General features: G+C 38.9%; 1 protein-coding gene across 12 annotated transcripts in view; it reads right to left on the bottom strand.

The window, feature by feature from the left end:
• Positions 1-1,179: 1,179 nt before the first annotated feature.
• LOC137153690 (sodium channel protein type 1 subunit alpha) overlaps positions 1,180-26,221 on the bottom strand; it is a 124,004-nt gene continuing 98,962 nt past the window's right edge. For all 12 annotated transcript variants that reach the window (XM_067549318.1, XM_067549314.1, XM_067549311.1 and 9 more), the window contains 6 exons: positions 22,820-23,101; positions 12,861-12,914; positions 12,377-12,514; positions 6,489-6,593; positions 4,921-5,191; positions 1,180-4,461 (listed from right to left, as the gene is read on the bottom strand). In XM_067549318.1, coding sequence (XP_067405419.1) covers positions 3,284-4,461; positions 4,921-5,191; positions 6,489-6,593; positions 12,377-12,514; positions 12,861-12,914; positions 22,820-23,101 — 2,028 coding nt within the window. In that variant the 3' untranslated portion in view covers positions 1,180-3,283. The remainder of the gene's footprint in view (positions 4,462-4,920; positions 5,192-6,488; positions 6,594-12,376; positions 12,515-12,860; positions 12,915-22,819; positions 23,102-26,221) is intronic.

Below are 26,221 nucleotides of genomic sequence, written 5' to 3'. Positions count from 1 at the left end.
ATGCCTCCTTTGGGGATGGCTAGTTCCCAATTGTTTTTAGTTTAAAGGAAGCATGTTCTTGGCTTCTGCTCATAAATCCTTCTTTTGATGATGATAGTCTATGCAACTATCAACTAGTAGCTAATCTTCTAAACTTTTTGGTCAGTATTATGGTACATTTATGGCAAGAAAACTCAGAGTAGCTGGATGCTTCCAGCTTTCTTGACCCTTATCAATAGGAATTCTGACCTGCATTTGGCACAGAGACTGCACTTGTCAAGTTGGTGAATGATCTCCTGGTGATAACTGAAGATCAGGCGACCTTGCTAATATTATCACATCTATCAGCTGTCTTCAATACTGTGGCTCATGAAGGGTGACTGACACATCCATAGTCCATGGAAATAGTGGATGAGGCTATGCTTCAGGGACATCATTCCTTTCTTGCTGAGATATCCCAGAGGATATTGTTGGGCAATCACACTTTTGCCCCAAGGGCTGCCATGTGGAGTGCCATAAGAATCATCTTTGCCACCGTCTTATTAAATGCAATTGCTCCTTTCTTGTTCAGGCTGGGAGTGAAATACACTGAGACAAGTCTATACCTGGTACGTTATTATGGTACAATTGGGCTGTCTGATGCATTTGTGGGATTAAGCCAAGGCTGAGCCTATTCTCCATCCACATGTATCAGATAGGGATGTGGCAACTCCATGGAGGCTGCTCTCCCACGCATTCAGATACCCACAGTAGTGCAGCCAGGCCATGTATTGGCCATATCTATGTATCCATTGATCTCTGTAGCTACTCAGCTTGAGTAAGGGTGCCTTTTGAAAGAAAAAAAATAGCTGCAAAATTATAAAAGATGTGGGGTATTATGTAAATAATAAACTTTGTCATCTTAATCAAATTCCTATTCACATTACAGCTGTTTCCTCACACCAAATATTATATCCCTTTCGTATTTTTTTTTTACTCTATTTTATTACAAGATCCTTTGAACAATATCAGTAGCAGTACCACTTATGGGCAGAGCCCAGTACCAGCAATAGATTTTTGACTGATAGTAAGCAATAGGCCTGGTTGTAATGGTATGCAGGATCAGATTCTTATGCATTATAGCATAATACCTTTAATCTTATATTAATTTTAATTAATAAACACAGACAATGAAGGAAATACAATAAAAAATGTAATCTTTATTATTTTGGCGCATTAGTAATGTTGTTTAGCATCAGTTAGGGTAATAGTAGCATCTTCCTGCATGCAGTTCACTAATACAGTCTAAGTCAATAATTTTAATAAAAGAAGTCTATATGTAGTTTTTCTGTGTAAGAAACATAAAATGTCCTGATGTGTTTGATTACACAATTTTGTTGTTTTGTTTTTGTGAAAAAAATATTGTGGACCGAGATTATTAGAATTATTATTAATATGCAGCATGAAACAAAAAGAATAAAAGAATATATGTAAATAAACACTGGAAAAGATCAAGGATTCTGTGAATGAAAAAGTATATATATTTAAAATTCTGATTCAGGCACTGCTAGAAATTCAAACAAAACTTTGCATCCTTTTCCAACAGCAAAAAATATAGCCTTTTGAAATCAAGCACAATCAAATTATTTCAAATGGAAATGTTTTCAAATATAATAAAAAAGTGGAAACCTACATCTACCTATTCTCTTCTTCATTTCTTATTTTTTTTGAAGTTCTTCCCAGAAAAAGTGCTATGATCAGAAAGTAACAAAAAGGGCTGTGTCATCAACCTCAAGATAAAATTCATTTCTTATTTTATGTACATAATGCTGAAAAATAAAATAAAATGGTTTTTTGTTTTTTTTTTACAATATTTATATTTGCTTATAAAATTCTAACCACATTATTTTCAACAGGTTTAGCAGTTTGCAACACATCTGTACAGTTTGGCTATACACCATATTTTTTCACTTAAAATTTAAAAATTTAAAACAAAAAAGCTCTTAAATTAGGTGCAAACTATTGCTTAATGATATGAAGGAATGAGGTCTTGTTGAACGATTTGTTTCTCTTTACCTCTGATGTATGGCTTCCCATAATTAAGAATTCTGAAGAGTTGAAAGAACAGCAGCATAGGCAGTATAAACATGCATTGATAGCATCCAAACTATCTATAATGGTAGAGAATACATAATTTTACCTGTTGAAAGCTTGCACACAACATTTATTGTGGTACATATTTGATGCAGTAAATGTGCTCATGTCATTATTTGTTTGCTCAAACATGCACCACTGGGTAAAATTACTATTTACATAACAGAGGCCTTTTCATTAACATATACAATATCAATCTTACTGAGAGCTGAAGATGGCCAAACAAAACTGCAGGATAAAGCAGAACAATTTTATAAAGGGTTCTTTTTGGTCAATTCTGTTTTCTAGGGCAGATTCTTTTAATATTTTTATACAGCAAACCATTTGACAAAGACAAAGCCTTTGACTCCAGACCTTACAATGAAGTTTGCACTTTTGAAGGTTGAAATTCAATGGTCTGTATAAAAATATTCCATCTGTTCTGTTCTTGTGGATTATAGAGAACTTTACAGGCATATAAAGACTTGTGTGATGTGACACAACATGAATACATTAATTAAGCACCTCAGAATTTATTACTCCCTCCCAGAAACACTGAGTAGTTAAAAATCTGTTGTTCTCTGTGACAATGTATTTTCATGCATGATTTATAAGTGCAGCATGCCTTCATGCAGATAATTTGTGTGTATATTAGAGAGTCATATTATAGAACACCTTGTCCTCATACCTGTAAAGTAATACTGTACTTAACACCCTTCCCCAACATAAACCCCATTTACAAAAATAGTCACATATAATAAACATATGATTAAAAAAAAGATGAATCCACCAACACAGATTTTGTAAAAATATGACAAATATGGCAGTTGAAATGCAAACAGTGGATACAGTTACTGTACTGTTTTATGCTAAACACACAAATTTATTGGTTTGCACCCCTTTAACTGGTCCCTACAGTCTGAGTAGCCATTTTTTCCTCTCTTCTTCAGCAGTGTCAGCTGGTAGTGAAAATAGTAACCTCCCGTCAAGGATGTTTCCCCATATTACAGTCACAGTTTATTGATGAGGGGTCACTGTCTTGTTATAGGCACTGACCTTATGTATATAATATATTTGTAAAAACTGTCAGTTTGGCATAGATCTCCTCCTACAGGAGTCCTGTGTACATAAACCCATCACCTTCACAGGCTGTAAACAATTTTTCACACAAACAGCATTGTTTGCTTGCAATTTACTTTTCCTTCTTTCTGACATCTTTGTCTTCTTTTTCATATTTTTCTTTGACTGGTTTTGTTACACGATCATAGGAAGGTGGACAAACTGCTGTTGAGCTGGTCATATCTGTTTTCTCTGTAAATGAATTTTCATTTAACTTGTCAATAAGAATTTCATCTTTGATACGTTGACCAACCCCTCCTTGGGTTTTATTTTTGTTGTATATAAATGAAGCCTGTTTTACTGTTCGTTTTAAAAGGTAACGTCTGAAAGCGCGCTGAATAATGAGAGCAGATGCCTCTTCTTGTTTTCGTTTTAATGTGGTTGTAATTGGTTCATAGGAGGCTTTTGAAGGATTAGATGCCATAAACCGATCTTCCATTTGTATTCGAAGTGCATCCATCTCTCCACTTTCCCCCAAAACACGCTTTGTAAAAGCAAACAAGATGTCAAGGCAGTGAATTCTGTCACCACTTACCATGGGCAGATCCATTGCAATAAGCTGAACTTTGTTTGGTTTTGGTAAATGAAGAGGAGGATCAAGTGCAGCTGCAAAATCAGACAGTTTCTCAAATTCCATGAACTGGGTTGCATCTGGATCATACTTTTCCCAAACCTCATAGAACATCTCAAAGTCATCCTCGCTCAAGGGCTCAGCACTTTCTTCTGTAGCAACACTGAAGTTCTCCAAAATAACAGCAATATACATGTTTACTACAACTAGAAATGATATGATAATATAGCTGACAAAAAAGAAAATCCCAACTGAAGGGTTACCACAGTCTCCTTTAACAGAGCTTCCTGGATGAGGTTTATTAGGATCACAGTCTGGTTCTCCACTGTTAAGAATTGGTGCTAACAAACCATCCCAACCAGCTGATGTGGTAATTTGAAAAAGGCAGATCATGCTGTTGCCAAAAGTTTCAAAGTTGAACATGTCATCAATCCCAGCTTCCCTCTTAACATAGGCAAAGTTGGACATTCCAAATATAGCATAGATAAACATGACCAGGAAAAGCAGAAGACCAATGTTAAACAAAGCAGGAAGAGACATCATCAAAGCAAAAAGCAGAGTGCGGATTCCTTTAGCACCCTTAATAAGACGCAGGATCCGACCTATTCTGGCGAGTCGGATAACTCTGAACAAGGTGGGGGACACAAAATATTTTTCAATCACCTTTGCTAGAAACATACCTGTAAAAACAAAATAGTTAGTAAATAAGGGGAAAATATTTTACAGCAATTTAATCTTTCTCTATTACAGTATCAGAATGATGGAGGATTGCAAAGACTTCCAAATAATACAGTCTTATGTTTTATATGATTGCTAAAATTTCATATGTGAAGTAAATGTACTGTATAGGTTCTACTTTAATTGAATAGATCTTACGTAAAACATATCTGATAGTTTAAGAGTAGATAATGTTTAATTTCTGACACTGAGAATGGCAATAAAAGTTCCTATCAATTATTCCTAACAGTCAGAAACTATGGTGATAAGTTAATATAAGAATTTTGATAATTTATCTAAATAAAGTTAGGGGAAATGAAAACAATTGTAAGCTTTGTAATAGCAAAATCCAAATGTGAAGCACCTTAAGTAAATTTTCATCTTCCACTCATTTTAACCTCTCTTTAATAAATAATTCTTACCTACTATGGAGAGAATGACAACCACAAAATCAAAAATGTTCCAGCCGATGGTGAAGTAGTAATAACGGAGTGAAATCAGTTTCAGAACACATTCTCCAGTGAAAAGGACAATAAACACCAGGTTAATCCGCTGTAAAATAGTTTGCATCTCATCACTCTGATCATCTGTTTCTACCATCATGGTGACCATGTTAAGGCAGATAAGAATCATGATGCCAATATCAAATACTTGTTTTGTAACAAAATCAAATACCATGCCTTGGAATTTGTTCTGGGGGAAAAAAGAAAAGATAAACATCCAATGCACACTGTACAATTATTTTTCTATTCTATTTTATACTGGAAGAAGGTAGGAAAATCTCTTAATACAGTGGATAGAACTTCAGTAAAAAGGCAGTCGTGTCAAATTAATAATACAAATATTAGCGCTTCATCCAGCCCTCTTGCATGTATAAATTGTGATGGTCTTGTCCAGCATCACACAGGAAGTTTGAAGCAGAGCTAGTAAAGAATTCAGCTCTATTAGGTTCCAATTTACTACCTTAAACACCCTTTCACTTTCTGTAACCATCTGTCTCATTCATTGTCCATTCCGTGCACTGAATGAAGCAGGTAGAAAAAAATAGTATGTGATCAAGTAATTAAAGAATGTACCTAATGCATATGCACAAAGGGAGAGGAATTAAAGTTGCATGATTCTGGCAGCTTTGAGTTTGGCATTTCTTAATTTTTGAGTGGTTGACTTTGCAAGCTTAACATTCTTTCTAATATTAGAGTTCTTAAAAAAGTTATTGGATAATTTATTTAATATTGGAATCTTGTTCCCCCCCCCCAAAAAAAAAATTCTGGAAAATAGCATGGACCATTTTTGCTTACAATTTCTAGAAAAATTCATCCTGATATAGGTAGCAAGCATGAGAAATATTAACGCAAATGATAAATGTTTGGCAAAATTATAAGCAATTGGAATTAGGGAATTACATTGGGAAGTGTTATGTAACTTTAACTATAGGTATTTCCACAAGCTCCACCTATAACTTGTTAAAATACGTTAGAATTTTAAAAGGATCCTAAAAGACTTAGGCAACCAACTCCAATTGAATTTTAATAGGATTTGGGCATCCAAATCCCTTAGGCTCCTTTGAAAATCCCAGCCTTAATGTATACATGTTCTTTACTGCTGAGTATACTGACAGATTTTGCTTCTTACTATTGCTACAATGAAAGCAGACAGTATGGCAATGATTTTTTTTTTTTTTTAACAGCAAAGGGGCATGTAATTCTGATTCCAGTATCTTGGCCTCCTTACACATACAAGAAAGCAGGCAAGCAAGCAAGCAAGAAGATGGTAGCAGGGGAAAAAGGTATTTTCATTCCTTAATGTGTTTAATTTTTCCTCTCTTGATTATGTCTACTGCTTAATGACAACTTGTAAGTGAGCTTCTTATAGATCAAATATCTAGTCTTAATACAAATTGTGAACTCTAAATAAACTGTTTACAAGCTAATATTTCTTTTTCTTTTAAATTGACCTTTTAGTCTGGACAGATTAAAGTAATCATTCTTACCCCTGGCCTAGGTATAGGTTTTTGCGGTTTCTTGGATCCCAGCTTTTTCATTGCATTGTAGTATTTCTTCTGTTCTTCTGTCATAAAGATGTCTTGACCTCCAAAGTAAGGAAATGAAATCAAAACTGGTTATAATCATATTTACATGCATAATCTTTATTCACATTCAAAAGAGGAAAAGGATTAAAAGGAAAATAAGTGTCTGTTATAATCTTATATTGTATTGTGGAGACGTTATAAATACACCCTCACTAGGAGATTAAAGGAGACATTATTATCATTATTTTCATTGGCTCTTTGCAGAGTTAAATACGGACATGCATTAAAAGCATCAAGTAACAGGGTCTAATTAACCATGAGCTCATGAGGTTTTAGTTTTGGGTCCCAGTGTATCATAGACTAGGCACCAACATCCTGTCAATATTAAACAGATTATCAAATCCAAGCACTTCCACACAAATGAATGGGTAAAATGCCCAACCTCTTTCATGGTTAAGGCACATTGAACAAGAAGTTTAGCCACTTTTGGGGCACAAAGAGTGAAAGCAATGGCTGTGGGCATTTGTAATGTTGCTGACTGGGCCAGTCCTCCCTCCTCTGTGACACATTCTGATGTGGGCCTGATTTTTTCAAACAATGGGGATTTTTCTTTATAAGCAGTCATTTAATGTATTTTATTTACTGTTTACAATATTCTCACGCAGTTCTGGAGATTTCTATTGTTTGAGAAGGAAGGGAGAAAGGGCAAGAGACAATTACTTACCACTGTTTTTGTCACTTTTACTTTTACCTGCACCCTACTTCCCTAACACTTTATCCAACATTTCAGTCTTATTATTATCTTTTAAAAACAATAATACTTACAGATCTGGATGTTTCTACTGTAGGATGAAGGAAGAGAAGGACTCTGACACATGCAATTATAGGTAAAGAGAGGAGACTCGCTAGAAACTGTAGTTCTTTGAGAAATGCCTTGGCATATTCACAATCATGGGATTCAATGTACCTGCACCATAGTGATCCAGAACCTTCTGGAAAACTTTGCCACTGCGTCCCCAGTGTTCAAGGCTCAAGGTTATATAAGAGAGGTGCGACCCTCAACCACATCAGCTCACAGTCCAAGATGAATAGGGAACTATGAAGAAGAAGGGAAGGTGGGCAGGGAGTTTGAATATTCAGAGGCATCCCTCAAAGAATTACAGCTACTGGTAAGTAATCTCTCTTTCTTCTTCAGGTGCATATTTCCACTCGCTGGAAGCTGGTAAGCACTGTCTTTCAGATGACTAATGGGCCAAGGAATTCTCAAGTAAAACAGAGAAAAGCAGCTCTGCCAAACCTGGCATCAAACTGTGAAGCCAAATCTAGTAATGTTGAGTGAATATATGTACTGAGCTCCAGCTAGCCACCTTTCAGATCTCCATTTCTACCTGATTTAGAGCAGGGACTTGAATCTATATCTACTACACCCCCAATGACTGCCATAGGCATCATGCCATAGGCATCATGCTATAGGCTATTTTGAAGTGGACCTCCCTCAATCTTTCCAGTTGGAGCCATTCCACTTGTATAAATAATTAAATATTCACTGGGCAAGAGACAGTGGGAAACTGACTCTGTAGCCTGGTGATTAGGGCACTCCTCTGGGATGTGGAAGATGCAGAGGCATGAACCTGGGGTGGGTTTCTCTCTAACCAGAAATTTAATCCTGGAACTGAGAAACCTTCTTGATGAAAATACATTTAGCCAAAAATTTCCTGACCAGCTTGAGTTCTATTACATCTAGGTCCCATTTGTTCACTGTTATGTCCTCCCAGGCTGGAAGTGGGGAACATGTTAGAGTTGGTTCTTTGATCCTAACATACTGATCAAAACTGGGGGGGAAAGGGGAATAACAGGAAGGGTGTCTCCCAAACAGAACCTTTGCCTCCCAGATCTGTTCTTTGGGTGCTTGTAAGTGGTTGCACTCACTCCCACAGTTCCCCGTGGCAGCAGAGCATGGTGTTGCACAGGACTTCATGTCTAACACCCCCTATTGACCACTTCTTTGGCTTTGTCTCTGTCTGGACCTTCCATGACCCAGCCCTTCAGTCAGGTCACCTCCTAAGTTCAGTCCCCTTATGGATAACAAAAGTCCAACTGTAAATCCAAATAAATATCCAAACCAATTTCTTCTGCCCCTCTTGGGCTACACTGAAGTTTTGCACTCTTTGCCCTTACACCTGGGCCCGCAGAATTCCTCTCTGCTGCTTCTTCCCAGCAGGTTTCCCACTGCCTCCTCTCCACAGGGATTATAGGCTCTTCCCTCAGAGATCTCCATGCTTCTTACACTCTGGCTGCCCAAAGGAACCTATCCTACTCCCCGTGGTTTTCTCCATCCTGCCTTCAGCAGGTCTCCTCTTTCCTGGGTCTCCTTCCACATGACTGAGTTCTCTTCCTTCTCTATGTAGTTTCCGTGATTGTAGGCCTTCTGTCTGATGTCCTTTGAAGGGGGAGAAGTGATCTTTGGGCATACAAATCCCAAAACGGGAGGAGGAATTAGCTGGTCAGAGTAACTGGGACAGGGTAACTGAATGAACCAAGCTTGCCTCTTTTGTAGATTCCTTGGAAGAGGAGAAGACATCTAGGAACGGAGCCCATGGAAACAGCATTGGTAAGGCAAAGAATATATCAGCAGGAGATGCTGGTGGTGTCTTTGGCACCAGTGAGGAGAGGGTGAAGTTGGAGATCAGGAGACTCCAGAGGAGTCAGTGCTCAATGGGTGTTCTTACAAAATAAATACTACTACTGCTCTTTTTCTATGGTGCTTTTCCCTTAATACTGGGGAATCTTTTTCAACATACTTCCTCTTCTCTCTGTGTGTCAGGGGAGCTACAGAGAAAAAAGCTGGCATCTGACATGAACTCAAAAAGTCAGTTCTGTGCAATGAAGGCATTTCTTAGGGCATTCCTGAAATGACAACAGCCCCCAGGATGTAGACAGAATCAAGGTATCAGCACCAGAATTCGCCAGTATCTTTCAGATATCAGTACTGGAGTGAAAATGATTTGCTGACTTAGGAAACAAGGTCTTTGAGGGCCTTGAGAAAGGTGATTTTCTGTAATTTTTTAGACCTGGAAGAGACTGACTGGAGCTGAAGGTTGTGGTCTTACTGCCTTCAGCACTGAAGTGCCCTCTTTTAACTCCTATGTTCTGTCTGGCCTCTATTTAGGCACCATAATGGAGTCCTTATTAGGCAGAGTTAAGACTGACCTCAGGAAGTTAGTGGTAGAAAGACTGGGAGTTGAAGTCAGCCATTGTGAGCCCTCCATGTTTGCCAGCCAGAATCCACTGCTCTCTCTAACTGCCTTACTCAAAGGGCTTGAGGAATGTAAACATATCACACTTTACATCTCTCGGGAGGTGAGTTTCCTTCAGACAAAAGAGGGAGCATGTGCATGCATCATATTTCAGGAATATCCCTGAACTTCAGACACACTTCTTGAAACTCTTCTTTGGGTCTGAAATTGTCGGCACTGACCCAAGCAAAGTGTGGGAATGCTCTGAGGTAAAACGAAATATTAAAATTTTAACTGAAAAGGGAATGATTTGGTAATATTTAGCTAGCTAATAATAATGGATACTAAGGCTGATCTGGACAAACAGTTACTGTGCCATAAGCTGAAGTGTAAATCTATAGCACACTAACATGCCATGCACTTAGGGTCCAGGTGGACCCTGCTACCATGCATTAAAAGTTCCCTAGTGTGTTTTGATGTACTCCAGTACACACTTGGGAACTTTCTGTGAGGGTCCACACAGACATGGCATGCTAGTGTGTTTTAGATTTGCACCCCAGCTTCCTGCACGCTAACTGTTCACGTAGACAAGTCCTAAAACTATAAGAAGGATATCTGACAATCAGGTAGACCTGGCACAGCAATGAGATTCCTCATGTCCATAACAGACCATGGTCAGAAAGGAACTGAGCAGGTGCAGCTCACACCTTCCTAATAATGGTCTCAGGCACCAAAGACAAGATTCACAAAGGAACTTAGGTGGGGTGATGCTGAGTGTTGCCATGCTTAACTTTTAGGTGCCTAGAAAAATCACTGGAATTCACAAAGCATGAGTTCAGCACCTAGATTCCCTGCATAATGGGTGGGCACAGATAGGCACCTCAAAATGGAATTCACAAAAGGCAGCCTTGTTGCGTGGCTCCTCACCGAAAATAGCCAGTGGGAGATGCCAGGCTGAGGGGGTGTGTGCTATGCCATGCCCCTCTCTTGGAGATAAGTGCCTAAGTCTGGGCTACAAGGAGGTGCCTCCCTCTGCTTGGGATTTTCAGCTGCAAACCTGCGCTTGGTGTTAGGCACCTATGCTGTTCGAGCAAGAAGCTGGGAGAGGAGAATGTCCCTCATATTTATCCCAGTGGTGAGGGTACTCAACTATGATGTAGGAGACCCTCAGTTCAAGGCCCCCCCCTCCACCTGAGGGGGAGAAGGGATTTGAACTGAGATCTTTTATTTCTCAGATGAGTGCTCTAACTCTTGAGATAAGAAATATTCTGATGCAGGGGCCTCCCACAGTTTTTCCTGTTGAAGCTACTCTACTTTGGCTAAATAATCATTAGGCCAGAGAAAGATAGGGTGCATGAGAATGATGCCATAGCCTGAAGGCTAGAGCACTCACCAGGAAGGCAGAAAAATCAGGATCCACTCTATCTGCTCCAAATGACTTTTAAGGATTATGTATCCACAGTGGGACAGCTTGAACAGGAGAGAATGAGGAAGCCCCACATCAGAGTATCCCATAGCCCAATGGTCTATAGCAGAGCACAGTTCAAATATCTTCTGCCAATCCTGTGCGTGGTGGCGGGGACTTGAAAGCTGGGTCTCACGTATCCCAGATCACCTGAACCACTGGGCCAGAAGTTATGAGGGAGGTCCCCCCCCCCACATTTTGTGTAAGCTCCCCTATAGGGTCCTAATCTGGTAGGTGAGCTCTGATCGGGCCCTGCAGGCAAGTTAGGTGGAGGAATGCCTATCTTCTCCCAGTTCGTGCATTGTTCTGGGGCTTAGGCGTCTGGACACCTGGCATGGAGCTGCAGTGCACATGCTCAGATGTAGCAACATAGGGGCCTAGAGAAGTTTTACTGCAAAAATCTAGGCACCAAGAAAGTTGAGGTGCCTACAAGTCTGGTGGCAGTTGAGCAAGTTTTGTGAATCCCAGTGAGGTCTGGTCCTGGGATTTATGCACCTAAAGTGGCAGGTAGGTGCCTATGTTCTTCTATGAATCTAGCCCCAAGTGTTCATTGCTAAAAGGTGGTCCTTGGGTCTGCCCCAACACTCCTGGCTTTCCATAAGGGTCAGGATCACTGAGGTACTGGTGCCACGAATGCCATTATTGGGAGTATGCAGTGATTCCACAAAGAAGTAACATAATGTTTTTTAATAATGGATAGCTCAAACTAGCCAGAAAGATTGTCTTTACTCTTTTAAAATAATCACCTTCCAATTGAGAAGGACCAGAATTTTCATCTAAAAAGAAAAAAAAACTGGAGAAAATAACAAGTGCTTGCATAGAGTGGCCTAGAATCAATGGTGCAAACACCTAAAGAGTTTGTAGGAAGTGGCCAGGAGAGAATGCATTAGTCCTCTAGTTACATTGAAGGGAATATCCACAGGTCACTAAAAAACTGGGGGGAGGAGGGAAGAATGTATCCCACTCATCACCTGGACTACTATGAAGCTATAGCATACTGAATCTGGGTAAGCCTTTCTGTAATAATGCCTTTCAGTTGTTTCAATTAGAATAGATGCTTGGGCCAATCATTCTACATTTTTATGACTTCAAAAAAAGCAATGTCTTATATTGTCTTTAGGACAGAGATGAAATGCTTTAATACTTATCTTCTTTTTTTGCTGATTGAAGTTATCAATGATGACACCAATAAACAAGTTCAGGGTGAAAAAAGACCCAAAAATGATAAAGATGACAAAATAAAGATACATGTATAGGTTGTCTTCATATTTAGGTTGGTCCAGTACCTACAAAAAAAATTTTGCAAAAAAATCAGCACTAACATTCCATGTCAACAATTCATTGAAAAAGCAGCAACCCAGGCCACAAATATCCAAAATACTTCTGCTTGGGACAGTACCTTAGCACTCTTATTTTTTAAGTTCATATATTTTTACTCTGCTCCTATTGAAATCAATGGGAGTTTTGCTATCATTTCACAATAATTCATTTTTAGCAGAATTTTTGCCATGTTCACTCACTCATTTTTGTTATATCTATCTATCCATCTATATCTATATACATAAGTATTATAACTTAGCCCTCAGAGTCTATGTAAGGAAAAGAAAACTTTACAACATATACTGTACTTACAGCTCTTGAATCAACAGCTGCATACATAATGTCCATCCATCCTTTAAAAGTAGCCTGTAAATGAGATACATGTGTTTGATATTTGTGTAAAAATATGGGTTCATGAAAATAGCTAGAGCCCAACATTTTATATAACTGCTTTCATCAACTGAATGCAGTACCAGGAATCTTTATATCACATTTAAATCATTCGTATAATATAAGATTTATAATTCAATATAATCTCTTGGCTTTCTTTAGAGCTGCTTATCAGATGCATCATTGTGTATCCCACCATTATATCTGTATATGAACAATGGCATAGTAACAATTAGTATAACTATGAAATCAGCTATTTATAATTGCTAATCACCTACTGCAAATGACAGTGTACAGTATTCATTTTGATGGAATAAATGCTCAGCAAATTCAGATGATCAGATATAACAGCTACATACAACTGAGATATACTAGGAAATAGCCTTCTTTTGTGACTCGGTTACCATCAATAAAGAACAATGAATAGTCCCTCATTGTCATGTCAGTCAGGAAAGTAACAACAAAAAGGAACCAAGAATGTTTAAGCCCGCCAACAAGGTAAGTCTTTCCGTATCTCTCATTCCCAGTTGGATTCCTGCTTGATCAATTTGAAAAATTGTTCTTTCTGGTTTAGCGATTTTGTTTTTACTATAGTTATATTTTTACCATGTTTTAATAGGTGATATGTCTCTCATACATATTCTTCTCTTGGAAGCTACTGAAATAATAGAATATTGAACAGAAGATGTGCACTATATGTGACAAAGACTAAAGGTGCACCATCTGTGGTAGCATTCTATGGACTTCTACAGCTGCTTCCTTCTGAACATAAACCCTAACTGGGAGATGAAGATGGTTTCAGGTGGTGTTTCATAAGAGGAAGGACATCTCCAAGTAAGAATCAATGTACTGAGATTTAATCCAAACATGCCTAGAGAAGAAATGGAGGATTCAGGTAGTTCTGTATCCCTTTTGTGCCACCCATCATCATCTGGCTAAATAAGGCTTCAGCTGGATTCCTTCCTGTCTCTGCCAAAACAGACCAGGTACAGATCCCAGCCCAGAATAGGGAACCTCCTCTTCCATGATTATTGCCACCTCTTTAGTTTCTTGACACCTATTTAGTAGTAGGGTTGCCGGAAAAACAAACCCTGTCCATGGAGCATAAAGTACAATACAGTTAGCAGTGTCATGAAATAGACCAATCAAAATTAATTAAAATACTCAAGAGAGAAAGTGAGAACACTCCTGATTAAAACAGAAAACAACTCTGAAGCAGCAGAGCAGAGTTTTTAGATGTGCCGGGTTGCCCTGTGGTTTATGTCTGGGAGGAGCAAGTTTCACACCTTAGGGGTCACCACAGTAAAGATTAGATCAGGCTGACAACTTATGGAATGATGGTAAAACCCCTAAAAGATAGAGAATGTTAGAGTCAGATACCCATGAACATGACTGAGGTCTCAGAAATGGCCAGGGATTTTAAAGCCAACATAACCATTTGAAAATCAGACCTGCCATCTTATACACTGGTGGAAAAATGAAGCATGTCCATAATATGATCCCATCTGCTCAATCTATGCTTTTGAATCATGTATATGCTGTAAGTGCCCTTCTGGATGGTGTGTTTTATTACCTCAGACTCAGACACACACCACCTGAATCCTCACACATGGTATCCCAGGCAGACTGGAATTATTTTTAATTATGTATGCATTTATGTTATAATTAATATATTCATATTAACAAAGACTAACTGGGAGAAGAGAAAATATTAATTTTAAAATATTAAAATATTAAATATTAAAATATTAAAATTAACCCTCTCACCCTCCTAACCCCCCAATAAACAGATACAAATCAAAGGAAAAAATGCAGATCTCCAACCACATCTGAGAAAAGGGAAAAGAACTGAGGAACTCTCAAAGCCCATATGGTTCATTATTATTATTATATAAAAAAGCAACTTAAGAAAGAGTATGTGTAGAAGGTTCAGGGGGTGAAGTTGAAGAAGTGCTAACTATTACATGCTACTTATTTGTAGTATCCAAACAAGAGTTAAAATATAATCTGTATTCACTAAACTAACACAATTTCACAAAGCCATAGATAGAATTTTACTGCACCCCAACAAATGAAGAAAAAGAAACAGAAAAGCAAATCACAATTCTCCAGTAAAAATTTAGGGAGATGGGTTATGAACTAATTCCTCACTAGAGTCCAATAGGCTCCCTCATTGTAGTAGTTGGTTTTCTTTTAAATCCCTCAAGTGAGTCATCAGGAAACAGTGAATGCAACCATAATTGTAAAAATTATTTATGTTAATTGAGAGTTTAGGTGTGAACAAACCCCCTCCATCAATTCCCAAACTGGAAAACTCACTTCACTTACAGAAATATTCTTCTTCAAATCAGTGTTGCTCTGAAATAGTAAAATACCTGGAGAAGAAATTCAGTGCTATGGTGTTGAAGTTAGTAAATGGGTACAACTCCTACTGAGGTCGATGGATGCTAGGCTTGAATTTGGCCTATTATCTTTTCCTCAAGAGAAGTAAAGTTGTGCTTACATATTTCCAAATTTACTGTCTTTATCGCCTATTGAATAAAACAATAGTACAAGAGTCCAGAATCTTATCTCAGTTACACTGATGTAACTTGGTATAGCTCCACTGATTTCTTGTTCACGCTGATTTAAATCTGGAAGAACTCCACTGATTTCAAAGTTGTTACTTTAGATTACACCAGTGTAGCTGAGATCAGAATCTGATCTAGACTATTTTGGCCAAAGAGCCCAGATGAGCCTATAGGTAGATATAAATTTGAATGGAATTAAAAAAAAAAAACCCTAAACCAAAAACAAACAAACAAAAACAAACCCAACTTACTGTCAGCAAGAGTGGGTCAAATTTCCAGTGAGAACTGTAAAGTTTCGCTGTTGTTATGCCACTCCATTCCTTCATTAAAGCTAAGCAACCAGAGATGATTTTTAGGAACATTGTCAAGTGTCTATTTTTGGGTACAACAATATATTGCTTTTAATTAATATCCTGTTGGTACTTTATAGCTGTCCACGTCTGCCTGGTAACACTGCTTTATCTTCCACACTTTTTACCCCACATTCCAAAATTTCTGTTTTCTCCTCCTTTTTATCCACTTTGAAGCAAAAGAATCAAATCAGTATTTACCCTAGTGGCTTTCAAAATTTTGACCAGAGAAGTGTCCCTTACTCCAGGAAATTAACTTACCAAAATACTATATTTCAGGTTTATACCTGTTACGAGAGAGTCATGCCACAAAGGGGATACCAGTGGATGCCTTTTATCTTCTCCCAACACCTCCCTCTCCTTCTCCATTTACAGCTGCATGAGAATTAGGCAGAAGGAATCTCTCCAGCAGATCTGTCTCTGCTTCATCCCGTCACTTCAGGGATATAGAAAATCCTCACACAAGTTCAAACACCCCCCAGCCTCCCCAAAAAACCAAGTTGTCTGCAAATTCACACAAACCAAAACCAGCTGTATTGGACAGAAAATGGAAAGTGCCTTACAGAGAAGTATTGAGTTAGTGGCATCTTCATAGCCTGCATAGAATGGATATTTAAATACACCGTAACAAGATATACAAACTACAAACATATCTAGGGAAATTTTCCTTAGTCTCAGATCACCAAAGTCTTAACTGATATTTTCCAGAATTCTATAAAACTGGTGTCATATATCACGAGCTCCTGTGTTTTAGCCAGAAAAACTTTATGGCTCTGCACTTGTACTAGGAAATTTCTAAGTTTTGATTTCTGTAGAGATAAACTAGACTGAAAGAATTCTTCATATAACTCACCTAACAGGGATTCGCTGAGATTTTTTCAGCTCAGAAAATCTACTGTGATACAGAGGCAATGTAAATTCAGAATTTACAGGTTTTTTTCAGAAACTAGACCAGATCTTCTCGGTGTTCCACCTGTCTAGTGATGCAGATCAAGGATCTTTATAAAACTTCTATTTTCTTTTCTGCATGACTCTCATAAAAGAAAATATATATATTCAGAGAACATTAGACTCTAGTCATGGATGAGAGGGCAAGTTCCTGATTTTGAAAAAAGCGAAATCCTGTTCCTTCCTCCCTTAGCATTGTAATCTGTTCTGTCCAAGCCTTCTCCATGACAAAAAAGGAACTGTTTTTAGAATCTCTTGCTCCATACAGAACCCTGAAGAGATCCAAGGAAATAGGAATTTATTCCAGATTATCTACTGTTCAGAAAGGCTAGAAGGACGTACCGTATTTCTCTTTGGGCGGACTGGAAAGATATGACTCAGCAGTTATTGTCAGCTTGTTTTAAAAAATGTGTAATGCTAACAAAAAATGAGTTTTAAAAACAAAGCCCTTTTAATGATGTAGCCGGAGATTTTGTCTCAATTGTCTACACTTCCAAAAGAATGTTGAAGTAAAGGCTTGCAGATAAACCTTGGAAAGAGTTTAAAATCTTGAAAATAATAGTTTGGTTATTTGGGTAATTAAAAAGTGGTATCAGTATCAAAGCATTTTGTAATATTTAAAATCGTGATTAGTTTTAGAATAAAGATTTTATTTAAATAAGGATTAGTAGTAGAAAATCCAGCAGTGGCGGTTGGGAATGGAGGTTGGAAGTCTAAGCCCCATAGGAATACATTTTATTCCATTGACTTGTATGGGGCCTCCCATCCCCATGTGTGACCCCTCCCCTTCCTGAATGTAACCCCTCCTGATACATAGTTCCTCCCTTCCCTGTGTGAAACTCCCTTCCCCTCCCATTTCCTCCGTGCAGAACCTCTCCCTTCCCTAGGCGTAACTCCCCCCCATCCCTTTTAGGTGATCTTTAAGCTGATTGGCTAGAGACAATTGATATGCAAATTGCCTTGAACCTGATTGGCTGAGCTTGGGTGACCAAACTGTATATAAAGCCAGCAGCTGTTAGACTAAGCTTTGTAGGGAAGTGGACCCTAAAGAGGAAGACAGGAGAGCAGGAGCAGACCCTGAAAGGGAGAGGCAGCAACAGCAGCAGAATAAGGAGAAGAGGAGCTGAAATTAACAGGCACTTAAGGCACTATCGAGAGCTGAAATCATGGGAAGCTGTGCTAAGCAGGGGTGCACCTCGGCTGTATGTGTCAGGCTAACTCAGACCCTGTGCATTGACTAAGCCTGGGATAACCTTTTTTGCAGCAGCAGCCATCAAGTAGTATCTTCTACAGCAGCAACGACTGTTGAACAGCCACAAGAATACTCAGAGGAACTTGATGGTTAAAAAGGGGCTTTTTGAAGGTTTTGCAGTTTCTGTAAGTTTAATTTTATTATTTATCATCCAAGAGTATATGAGTGTGCCTGCAAATAAAGTTGAGAGTCTGTGGTCTGAATGAGATCCTTCCCTACCTATCCAGTAACCGCCTAGCTACTGCTTGCTAGATGATAGTTAAAGTAATAGTATATTAGGGATATAAAGTATTAGGTATATAAAGGTATATTATTATTATTAATGGTGTTCAGTATATTATTGTTCATTGATATAGGGTGTTAAGTATAGATAATTTGTAGTAGTAGTATTGTTAAGGGTAAGTATATTATTATTAGTTATATTCTATTTCTTTCTCTTTTAATGTAACCACTGACTTCTAAGTAAACGTTGTATCTGTTTTCGAAGTATTACTGCTTGTGTATCACTATCTTGATAGGAAGGCTGTATCCGTGTCTTTTAAAGGGAAGGCAAGTTGTTTTACCCTGGAAATTCCTTTAGAATGGACCACCTGACTGGCAGTTTTGGGGGTAACACTATACTCTAAATCCTGCTGGTAACAATGGTACTAGCATTCTGCAAAAGGGACCTTTGTTGCATACTACAGGGTATGTCTATACTGCAATCAAAAACCTGCGGCTGGCCTGTGCCAACTGACTTGGGCTCACAGGGCTCAGGCTAAGGGGCTGTGTCACGTGGCATGTGGACCCTGCCACTGTGGAAGGGGGCAAGGTGGGGTCTGGTAGTCTGAGCCCCTAATGGCTCCTAGACTCTGAGTCAGTGGCAGCTCTGTCATTCAGGGCCAGGCGGTCTGGTGGCCAGAGTCAGTGGTGGCCCTGGTGTTCAGGGTTGGGCACCCTGGTGGCCAGTGGAGCGGAAAGGGGGGAGGGTCTCCACCAGGGGGGTAGCGGGCTGGTTAGGGGGGGCTGGACCCTCCCTGCTCTACCAGACCCTAGCCAAGACCCTACCAATGACTTGGGTTGGTCACTGTGACAGTGAGGGTCTGGCTGAAACACGCTGTCCCTTTCAGAGCCATTAAGTATCCTTTACCCTGGGCCACTTCCTACCCTAATTCTTGAAGCCTCTGTCTTGGCATCCCTTAGGTCCCCAACACCTGCAGCGGGCGTAGTGACCTGCTGGCCAGGCTGCCATAAAGCAGCTGCAGGGCCTTCTGGCTCCCAGGCTGGAGCCTCCACTATGCATCCTCCCTGCTCAGCGTCCTGCCCCGAGTGAGCTGGGCTGCTCCCCTTTATACTGCTGCAGCATTTGGAGCATGCCCAGCAGGGGTGGGGGGCGTAGCTTCTGCTCCCAGGAGTATTGGTTTAACCTCTTCATCTCCAGTGCTGGGCAAGTACATCCAGTCATGGGCTGTTTAGTCATAGTGTAGATGTTTGGGCTATGGCTGCAGCCTGAGCTCTGGAACCCTCAAAGGATCCTAGAACCTTGGCTCCAGCTCAAGCCTGAATGTCTACATCACAATTAATCAGCCGCTCAGCCCAAGACTCTTAGCCTGAGTCAACTGGCATGACCCAACTGTGGGTTTTTAACTGCAGTGTAGACATACCCACAGAATACAGTTAATATGCCCCCACTAGTGCATATCACTGAGTTGGTCAGAAAAATCAATGGTATTGCCCCCCATATGGAAATTTCCACACTATTCAATAAATTTTCCCCCCAGCTTCCTAGCAATGTGAGCCAAAGCCCATTCATGTCAATGGAAAGCCTCACAATAACTTCAATTGGCTTTGTCTCAGGCTGTTAGGGAGCTGGTGAAAGAACTTTATTGACTCCTGTTGACTTCAGTGGCCTTTTGGATCAGGCATTAAGAGTGCAGATAATGGCCCTCCATGCCCACAGGGGAAGCACAGTAAGAATATCCATTGACAACCACACTTCTGTATCTAAATTCCTCAGGATTAATGTTTTACCTTAGGACATGAGCCAAATACACAATTTTTCCCAATAGCGTTATCTATATTCCTAGCATATTATGGGACCCCCTCCAATCAATTCTTAGTATATGTTCCTTTCAGTCATCCTTTTTGTTGCTACATACTCAACAGGAAGGGTTCTGATATTTCCATCTTTTCCTCATGTTCCTCCAATCAAAATAGTCTTAAGTCCCTGCCTAAGGGTAGGTCTATGCTGCTGGCAAAATTCAGCAGCAGAGTAGCTTGCATAATTCCCATTGACTTCATAACTTCCCTTTAGTGTGCTGTCTCCACTGTGCTGCGCTGATGGGAAATGAGTTCCCATTGACACAGCGCTACGCATTTTTGGAGGGTTTTATTAAATTGACTTCCGGATTGATTGAGCGTATCTTCACTGCTGCGCAATCAATCTGGATAGATCGATCTGACGGCAGCAAATTTGCCGCCGTCAATGTGTACATAGCCTTAGATTCTGGTCTCAAGTGGAATCTTTTTTCCGGGTAAGTTAGAAGATGGCTTTTTTAATTTCTGCCCTGACTAACAAAACTATGTACCGAACCTGAAAAGCTATGTCTCTGAGTCACATCCTTCACTGTTTTCTTTAAGGCACATAAACAAGGATCTAAGGTAGAAATTTTCAAATCCACAAAAGGGATTTAGGTGCACAAGTTCCACTGAAAGCCAATTAGACTTCTGCTCTGAAATCCCATAGGCACCTTTGAAAATTTCCCCCTAGTGCTCATATTGTTCTATGATTGCAAAATGGATATTATCACTTTATCACATACATTTTCAAAGATGTAGGTAGAGCTTCCTGTTCATTCTCAGGGCATCCAAAAGAAACTCTTTGGTCAAGGAAATAAATAAAACACAGGTGCATGAGATCTCTCAATACTTTCTATAATTTCTATAGCAGGAAAAAAAAAAAGTGGAGGCACCACCCAAGTTCCAGCCACAAATCAAGCTCCACACAGCAAGCTTTGCCTACTTGAGATAACAGAAGGAGACACCCTTCTCAGTATATTGTGCAGATGTTCAAAATACGACTATTCATCTTCTGCTGGACTCCTTAGGTCTGACTCTCCCTCACTGAGGTTCAGGTACACCCATAGGCAGACTGGATTAAAGCACAGGCAAAATAGGCACACACCTATGGGCCTAGCTCCCAGAGTCATGCAATGATTTAGGAATCTAAGTTTTCATTAAAAAAATGTTTCTAGCCCTCAAGATTGAAAAGAATAGCTTGAAAATGTGACCCAAGTATAAATAATTCAGTGGTGACTCCCTGAGTCTGCAGACAGCCTCCAACAGAGGGGAGAACAGCAGTCACTAAAGGAAGAAAGGAATGCACCTGGGTCCTACCTCCATCCCTGATCAGATCAGGCTTCCACTGTTCAGGGAGGCTTTGGGCTAATTGGGGAGGGCTTGGAGGATGCCTTGCTGAACTCTGATGGATTGGCTTCCTTTTGGTGGGGCTTATATCCCACTCTGGACTCCCCTCCTTCACTCTAGCCTATTGGTTCCACAGAGCAGATTGGGAGAAAAAAGTATTGATATTCTTTCAAGTACAAACCACTTGTGTTACCAAAATCAAATTATACTCACAGTGGATTGTGCACATTTTTATAACATGCTTGTCCCTCTCCTTTCTTCCATGGTATGATTGGCAGTGATATGATTATCAATACTGATATTTAAATGATTGTAACTGCGCATTTGAGACACCACCCCACTGATACGAATGGGGTAATCCACAATTCTCCAAAACTCTTATGTCAGTTTATGCTCGGTTCACGTTTTCACGATTTTCTTCACAATCATAAAGGCTCTAGGCTCGCTTTTTATTAAAAAAAAAAAAAAAAAAAGTAAAAAACAGTCTCTGGAAAACTAGGTGACAGCTTTAAAAAAAAAGTATGAAGTTGCCAACTTGACATGACCCAGTCAAATTAGCACCCTGAAATGTAAACTCATTTCCTTGGCTTCCACTGATTAAGAATTAGGCTGCTGGATCATTTGAGGCATAGAATATCTCTTCACTGCCAAAAAAGGCAGTTTTTTATAGCAAGGTAGCTAACACACATTAATTATCTTGCTGTAAAAACATACCTTTTTGGCAGTGAAAACACAGCCATAGAGTGCCATAACCCTCCTTATGCATTAGGTATCCTTTCCTTGATTCTACTTTTTTTTTTTTTTTTTTTTTTTTTTTAAAGAAAACTCCACAAATTAGTTGGTGTGTGGACTTAAGGGGACAGATTTTATAGATAAGGCTATCTAATGGCCTTTTTTTTCTGCTTCATCTACTTTTCTATATACTGAGAAACTGTTTCTCAGATCACATCAGTCTGCACTGGTGGCAGCTGAATCACTGAAAACGGAATTTCTTATTTGAGATTTATTTTCTGAGACTTAGTCACACCAATGCAGATCGCTGCCCGTCAGTAACAATAAAATTCAAAGTACCCATGTGGTATGATACCATTCCAAGTTACAACTCTGAACATTCTCAAACCAGGAATGAGACATGGGGAGGGAGAGAGAGAGGGAGAAGGAATTATCCTGCTGAAAAGCATGGAAATCCTTGGGTCCTACTAATTATCGTCTGTCTGTATGACAGAGAAATATTAGCCATTAGTGCACTGGTATGCACTTTTAGTGGTGCTCTTTTAGTGAAATTTTTTTTAAAAAAAAATCACTTTTTACTATTACATATAAGCAATAAGAGGTATATAAAGAGTGATCACTTACTACTTGAAGTAAAGAAAGATACCCAAATCCTACATTATCAAAGTTTACTTTCACGTTTTTCCATCGGGCACTTTGATTGCTTTTTATGAGTTCATCGCACTGACTAAAATTGTTGATTATGTCGACTTCAAACCTTTCATCATCTGTGGTGTTAACACAGTAGTAGAACTTCCCAGCAAACAGATTTACTCCCATGATGCTGAAAATTAGCCAGAATATGAGACAAACGAGAAGCACGTTCATGATGGATGGAATTGCTCCTAAAAGGGCATTCACAACCACCTAGTACACAAATACAGGGGGGGAAAAAGAAGAGAGTGTAAGAGTATGTACGACAGTAAAATAATTACATTGTTTTACCAATGCTTAGTCAAGCTAAGTTTTTATTAAAAAGCTAAAACTAAAAATGTAAATGCAATATGTTAATGACAATAATGTTACTCTATTCTTTTAAATATTTAAAGTTACCCAAGAGAACACCAAAAATGTGAGAAAAACTAAAAGAAATAAATGAAGGACAAAATAGAAACCTGGTGGTAGTAAGATGAAGTCTTAAATTGATGTGCTCTATAAAAAAAGGAGAGATAATCGTTAAATAAATATATATATATATAGCAAATTAAAATAATCAAAAAATGCAATAAATGATAGTGTGCAAACTTAAAAATGATTGGTGGCATGTAGAGTTAGTCAATATGCCTTTCAAATTAAGACTGAAAACACAGATGCCAAAAATTTAAAAACCAAGAACTATATTAAAAGGATTATTCAAGATTTATATATTATCTTTATTACCTCATAAATCCATGCATTATTATCACAAAGATTAAGTTCTTTGCATAGGTAAGCAAGACAGTTTTGCAGTATGTGTTTATTTGAATCAACACAGCTTATTTCAAGCTCCAGTCTTGTTTCATTTATTGAGTTTAATTCAGTAAACTTATTTTAAATGAAACAATTTTTTAAAATCAGTGAAATGAACAATTAAAAAATCTACAGAGGGAAGCTCATAAAAGAAGAGATCAAAACAGCAAATGCAAAAGAGCACAGAGCTCTTTGAATAGACTAAAAAAGGGATTAACTTGACTATTAAAATACCTTTAAAAAAGTATCTTCCAAAATAATGCAGGGTTTTAGTTATCAATGAAATATTAGATTTCTATCCTGCAAAGCAGTTGGGGGGGGGGGGGGAAGGGACTTCCTTTGGGAGGAATATATTTGATTTATCCCGTGAAGTAGCATTAATGGCTTACAGTGGGTCTTGTGTATTGTAGCGATCCTTAACAAATCATCCAGCAGGTTATCATCCAGAAAATTTATCCTAGGCTTAGTCTACATGACAAAGTTTTACTGGCATAACTATGTCAGTTAGGAGTATGAAAAAAATCACACCCCCAGCTGACAAAGCTATGCTGGCGAAAGCCTTATTGTAGATGCAATTATACAAGCAAAAGAGTACTTTTGCAGGATCGCTTATGTTGTTCTGGGAAGTGGTTTAAATATGCCAGCACAGGAACTCCTTTGTCAGTATAATCTGCATCTCCACTAGGGGGCTTTGCCAGCATTACGATGCCGGTATAGCTATGCTAGCAAAGCATTAGTGGTGTACACAAGCCCCTAATCACTACCAGCAGCAGGATGGAGAGAAACTGATGGCTGGCTCCTTCTCCTTTGAAGCTCCTGAGTTTCACAGAAGCGATAACCCTTTCCCTCTTGAGGATGAAGTCCTGCAGGGCTTTAAAGTGATAGCACTAATCAGCTGTGATTTTTAACTCACCCAGTGAGTAGATTTTGCAGAGGGATATGGGGTGATACACTTGATTTATCTACGCAATATCAAGATCACAATCAGGGGTTTTTTTTTCATTAGTTTACAGCTACTTGCCTACCCTAGTCCCTGGAGGCAAGATGTCACAATAGTAATCTACAGTAGAAACATGAGGTTGTTTTTTCTAATATACAGTAAATAACTCATGTGCCTGTCAAAGCTACAAAAAAATTGGGGAGGAGTGTGCTTGGCTAAACAACTGGGCAATCATTTCTCCCCATGGTCTCTGATACCAAATCTACTGATTTACTGTTTATTTGTGGTTTGTTTTGAACCGTGGTTTTGCCTCAACACAGAATACTATCTGGGACTTTGTAAGGAGCAGTTGAATCTTAATATACTAAATAAAAAAATGAAATTTAATATATGGGCCTGATTCTCAGTGTCTCATTCCCACAGTGGGGTGTGAATGGAATGGGGTGAGGAGGTGGCTTTAATCAACCTTTGCCCTCCCTGTTTTCTGCTTCATGCAGAGGCCTTCCCAGCCCCCAGTAAGTAAGAGCAATCTCAGGGCTGCTCAAACTTGCATTCTATTTTCCAGAGCCCTTGGAAGCACAGTGCAGTACACTCTAGTTGCACCCCTGCCATGTACCCATTATGACCCTTATGCCACAGCCTAGGATCAAGGCAAGTACAGAGCCCTTACATCAGCTTTACATTGGCTGGGAAGGCCAAAGGATGGGTTATTCTCAAAGGTCTTTTCTTCCTATTTTAAGGACTCTTTCCATTGACAGAGTAGCATAAAGGAGTCTTAGTGCAATCGAGACTCTATCTAAATCACTCAATCAAAAGTTTAACTTTTAAAAGAGGAATGAATGTCTTCCTTAGTGGCGTCTATTCTTATTGGTAGCTTTAAGGAAAGTATGTTTGAGTTCTTAAGATTTCTATAGTAGAAAAGATGAAGTTCCTACAGAAATGTCTGTATACTCCAATATAATATTTTCATTTGGTAAAACGACTGATGGGGTGACAGTAAGGTTCTAAACACTGGAACCCTATTCTCCAGAGACTGAGGAAAGGGCAGTAGGAGACAAGGCTTTATTTATCCCATCCAGTAAGAAATATAAATCTCTTGCTAACTAGGTTGATGAGATTGAGAATAAAATGAAAATTAGTAATGGGTGGATTGTTGGAATTCATTACAAGTCTGAGTTGGCTTATGTCTCTGTTTATTGCTACATGCTTATCTGAAATTCTAGGTCGCTGGTGCCTTTGCCTTTATTTCTGCATGCAGAATCTCCAGGATGTGTTATATTGATCTTTATTCCTCCCTCTAAAATTTTATTTTTGTGAAATCAGAAAACAGACATATCAAGAGAGGAAGGTGGGGGTTACTTCCATGTCCTATATAAATTAGAAAAAATCGTTCTGTATTATGAATGTAGTTTTATTTTATGCAGGTACTGGATTAACAGAACAGTTCCAGCACAGACACCAGAATATTCAGAACAACAACAGTTATTGTTATAAATAAATACATAATTATTGTAGAAGGAAAATTGCTGTCTGAGTATCTCACATCTTCAATTGAGAGGACAATCCAGTCTCTCTATTCAGATTGCTGAAAAGGAAGC

The sequence above is a fragment of the Emydura macquarii genome, unplaced genomic scaffold, assembly GCF_026122565.2.
Source record: "Emydura macquarii macquarii isolate MOO-44397 ecotype Brisbane River unplaced genomic scaffold, CSIRO-AGI_Emac_v2 contig_1253, whole genome shotgun sequence".
Classification (NCBI taxonomy): Eukaryota; Metazoa; Chordata; order Testudines; family Chelidae; genus Emydura; species Emydura macquarii.
The sequence above is the reverse complement of the archived record's forward strand: the minus strand, read 5'-3'. Positions and strand labels throughout refer to the sequence as shown.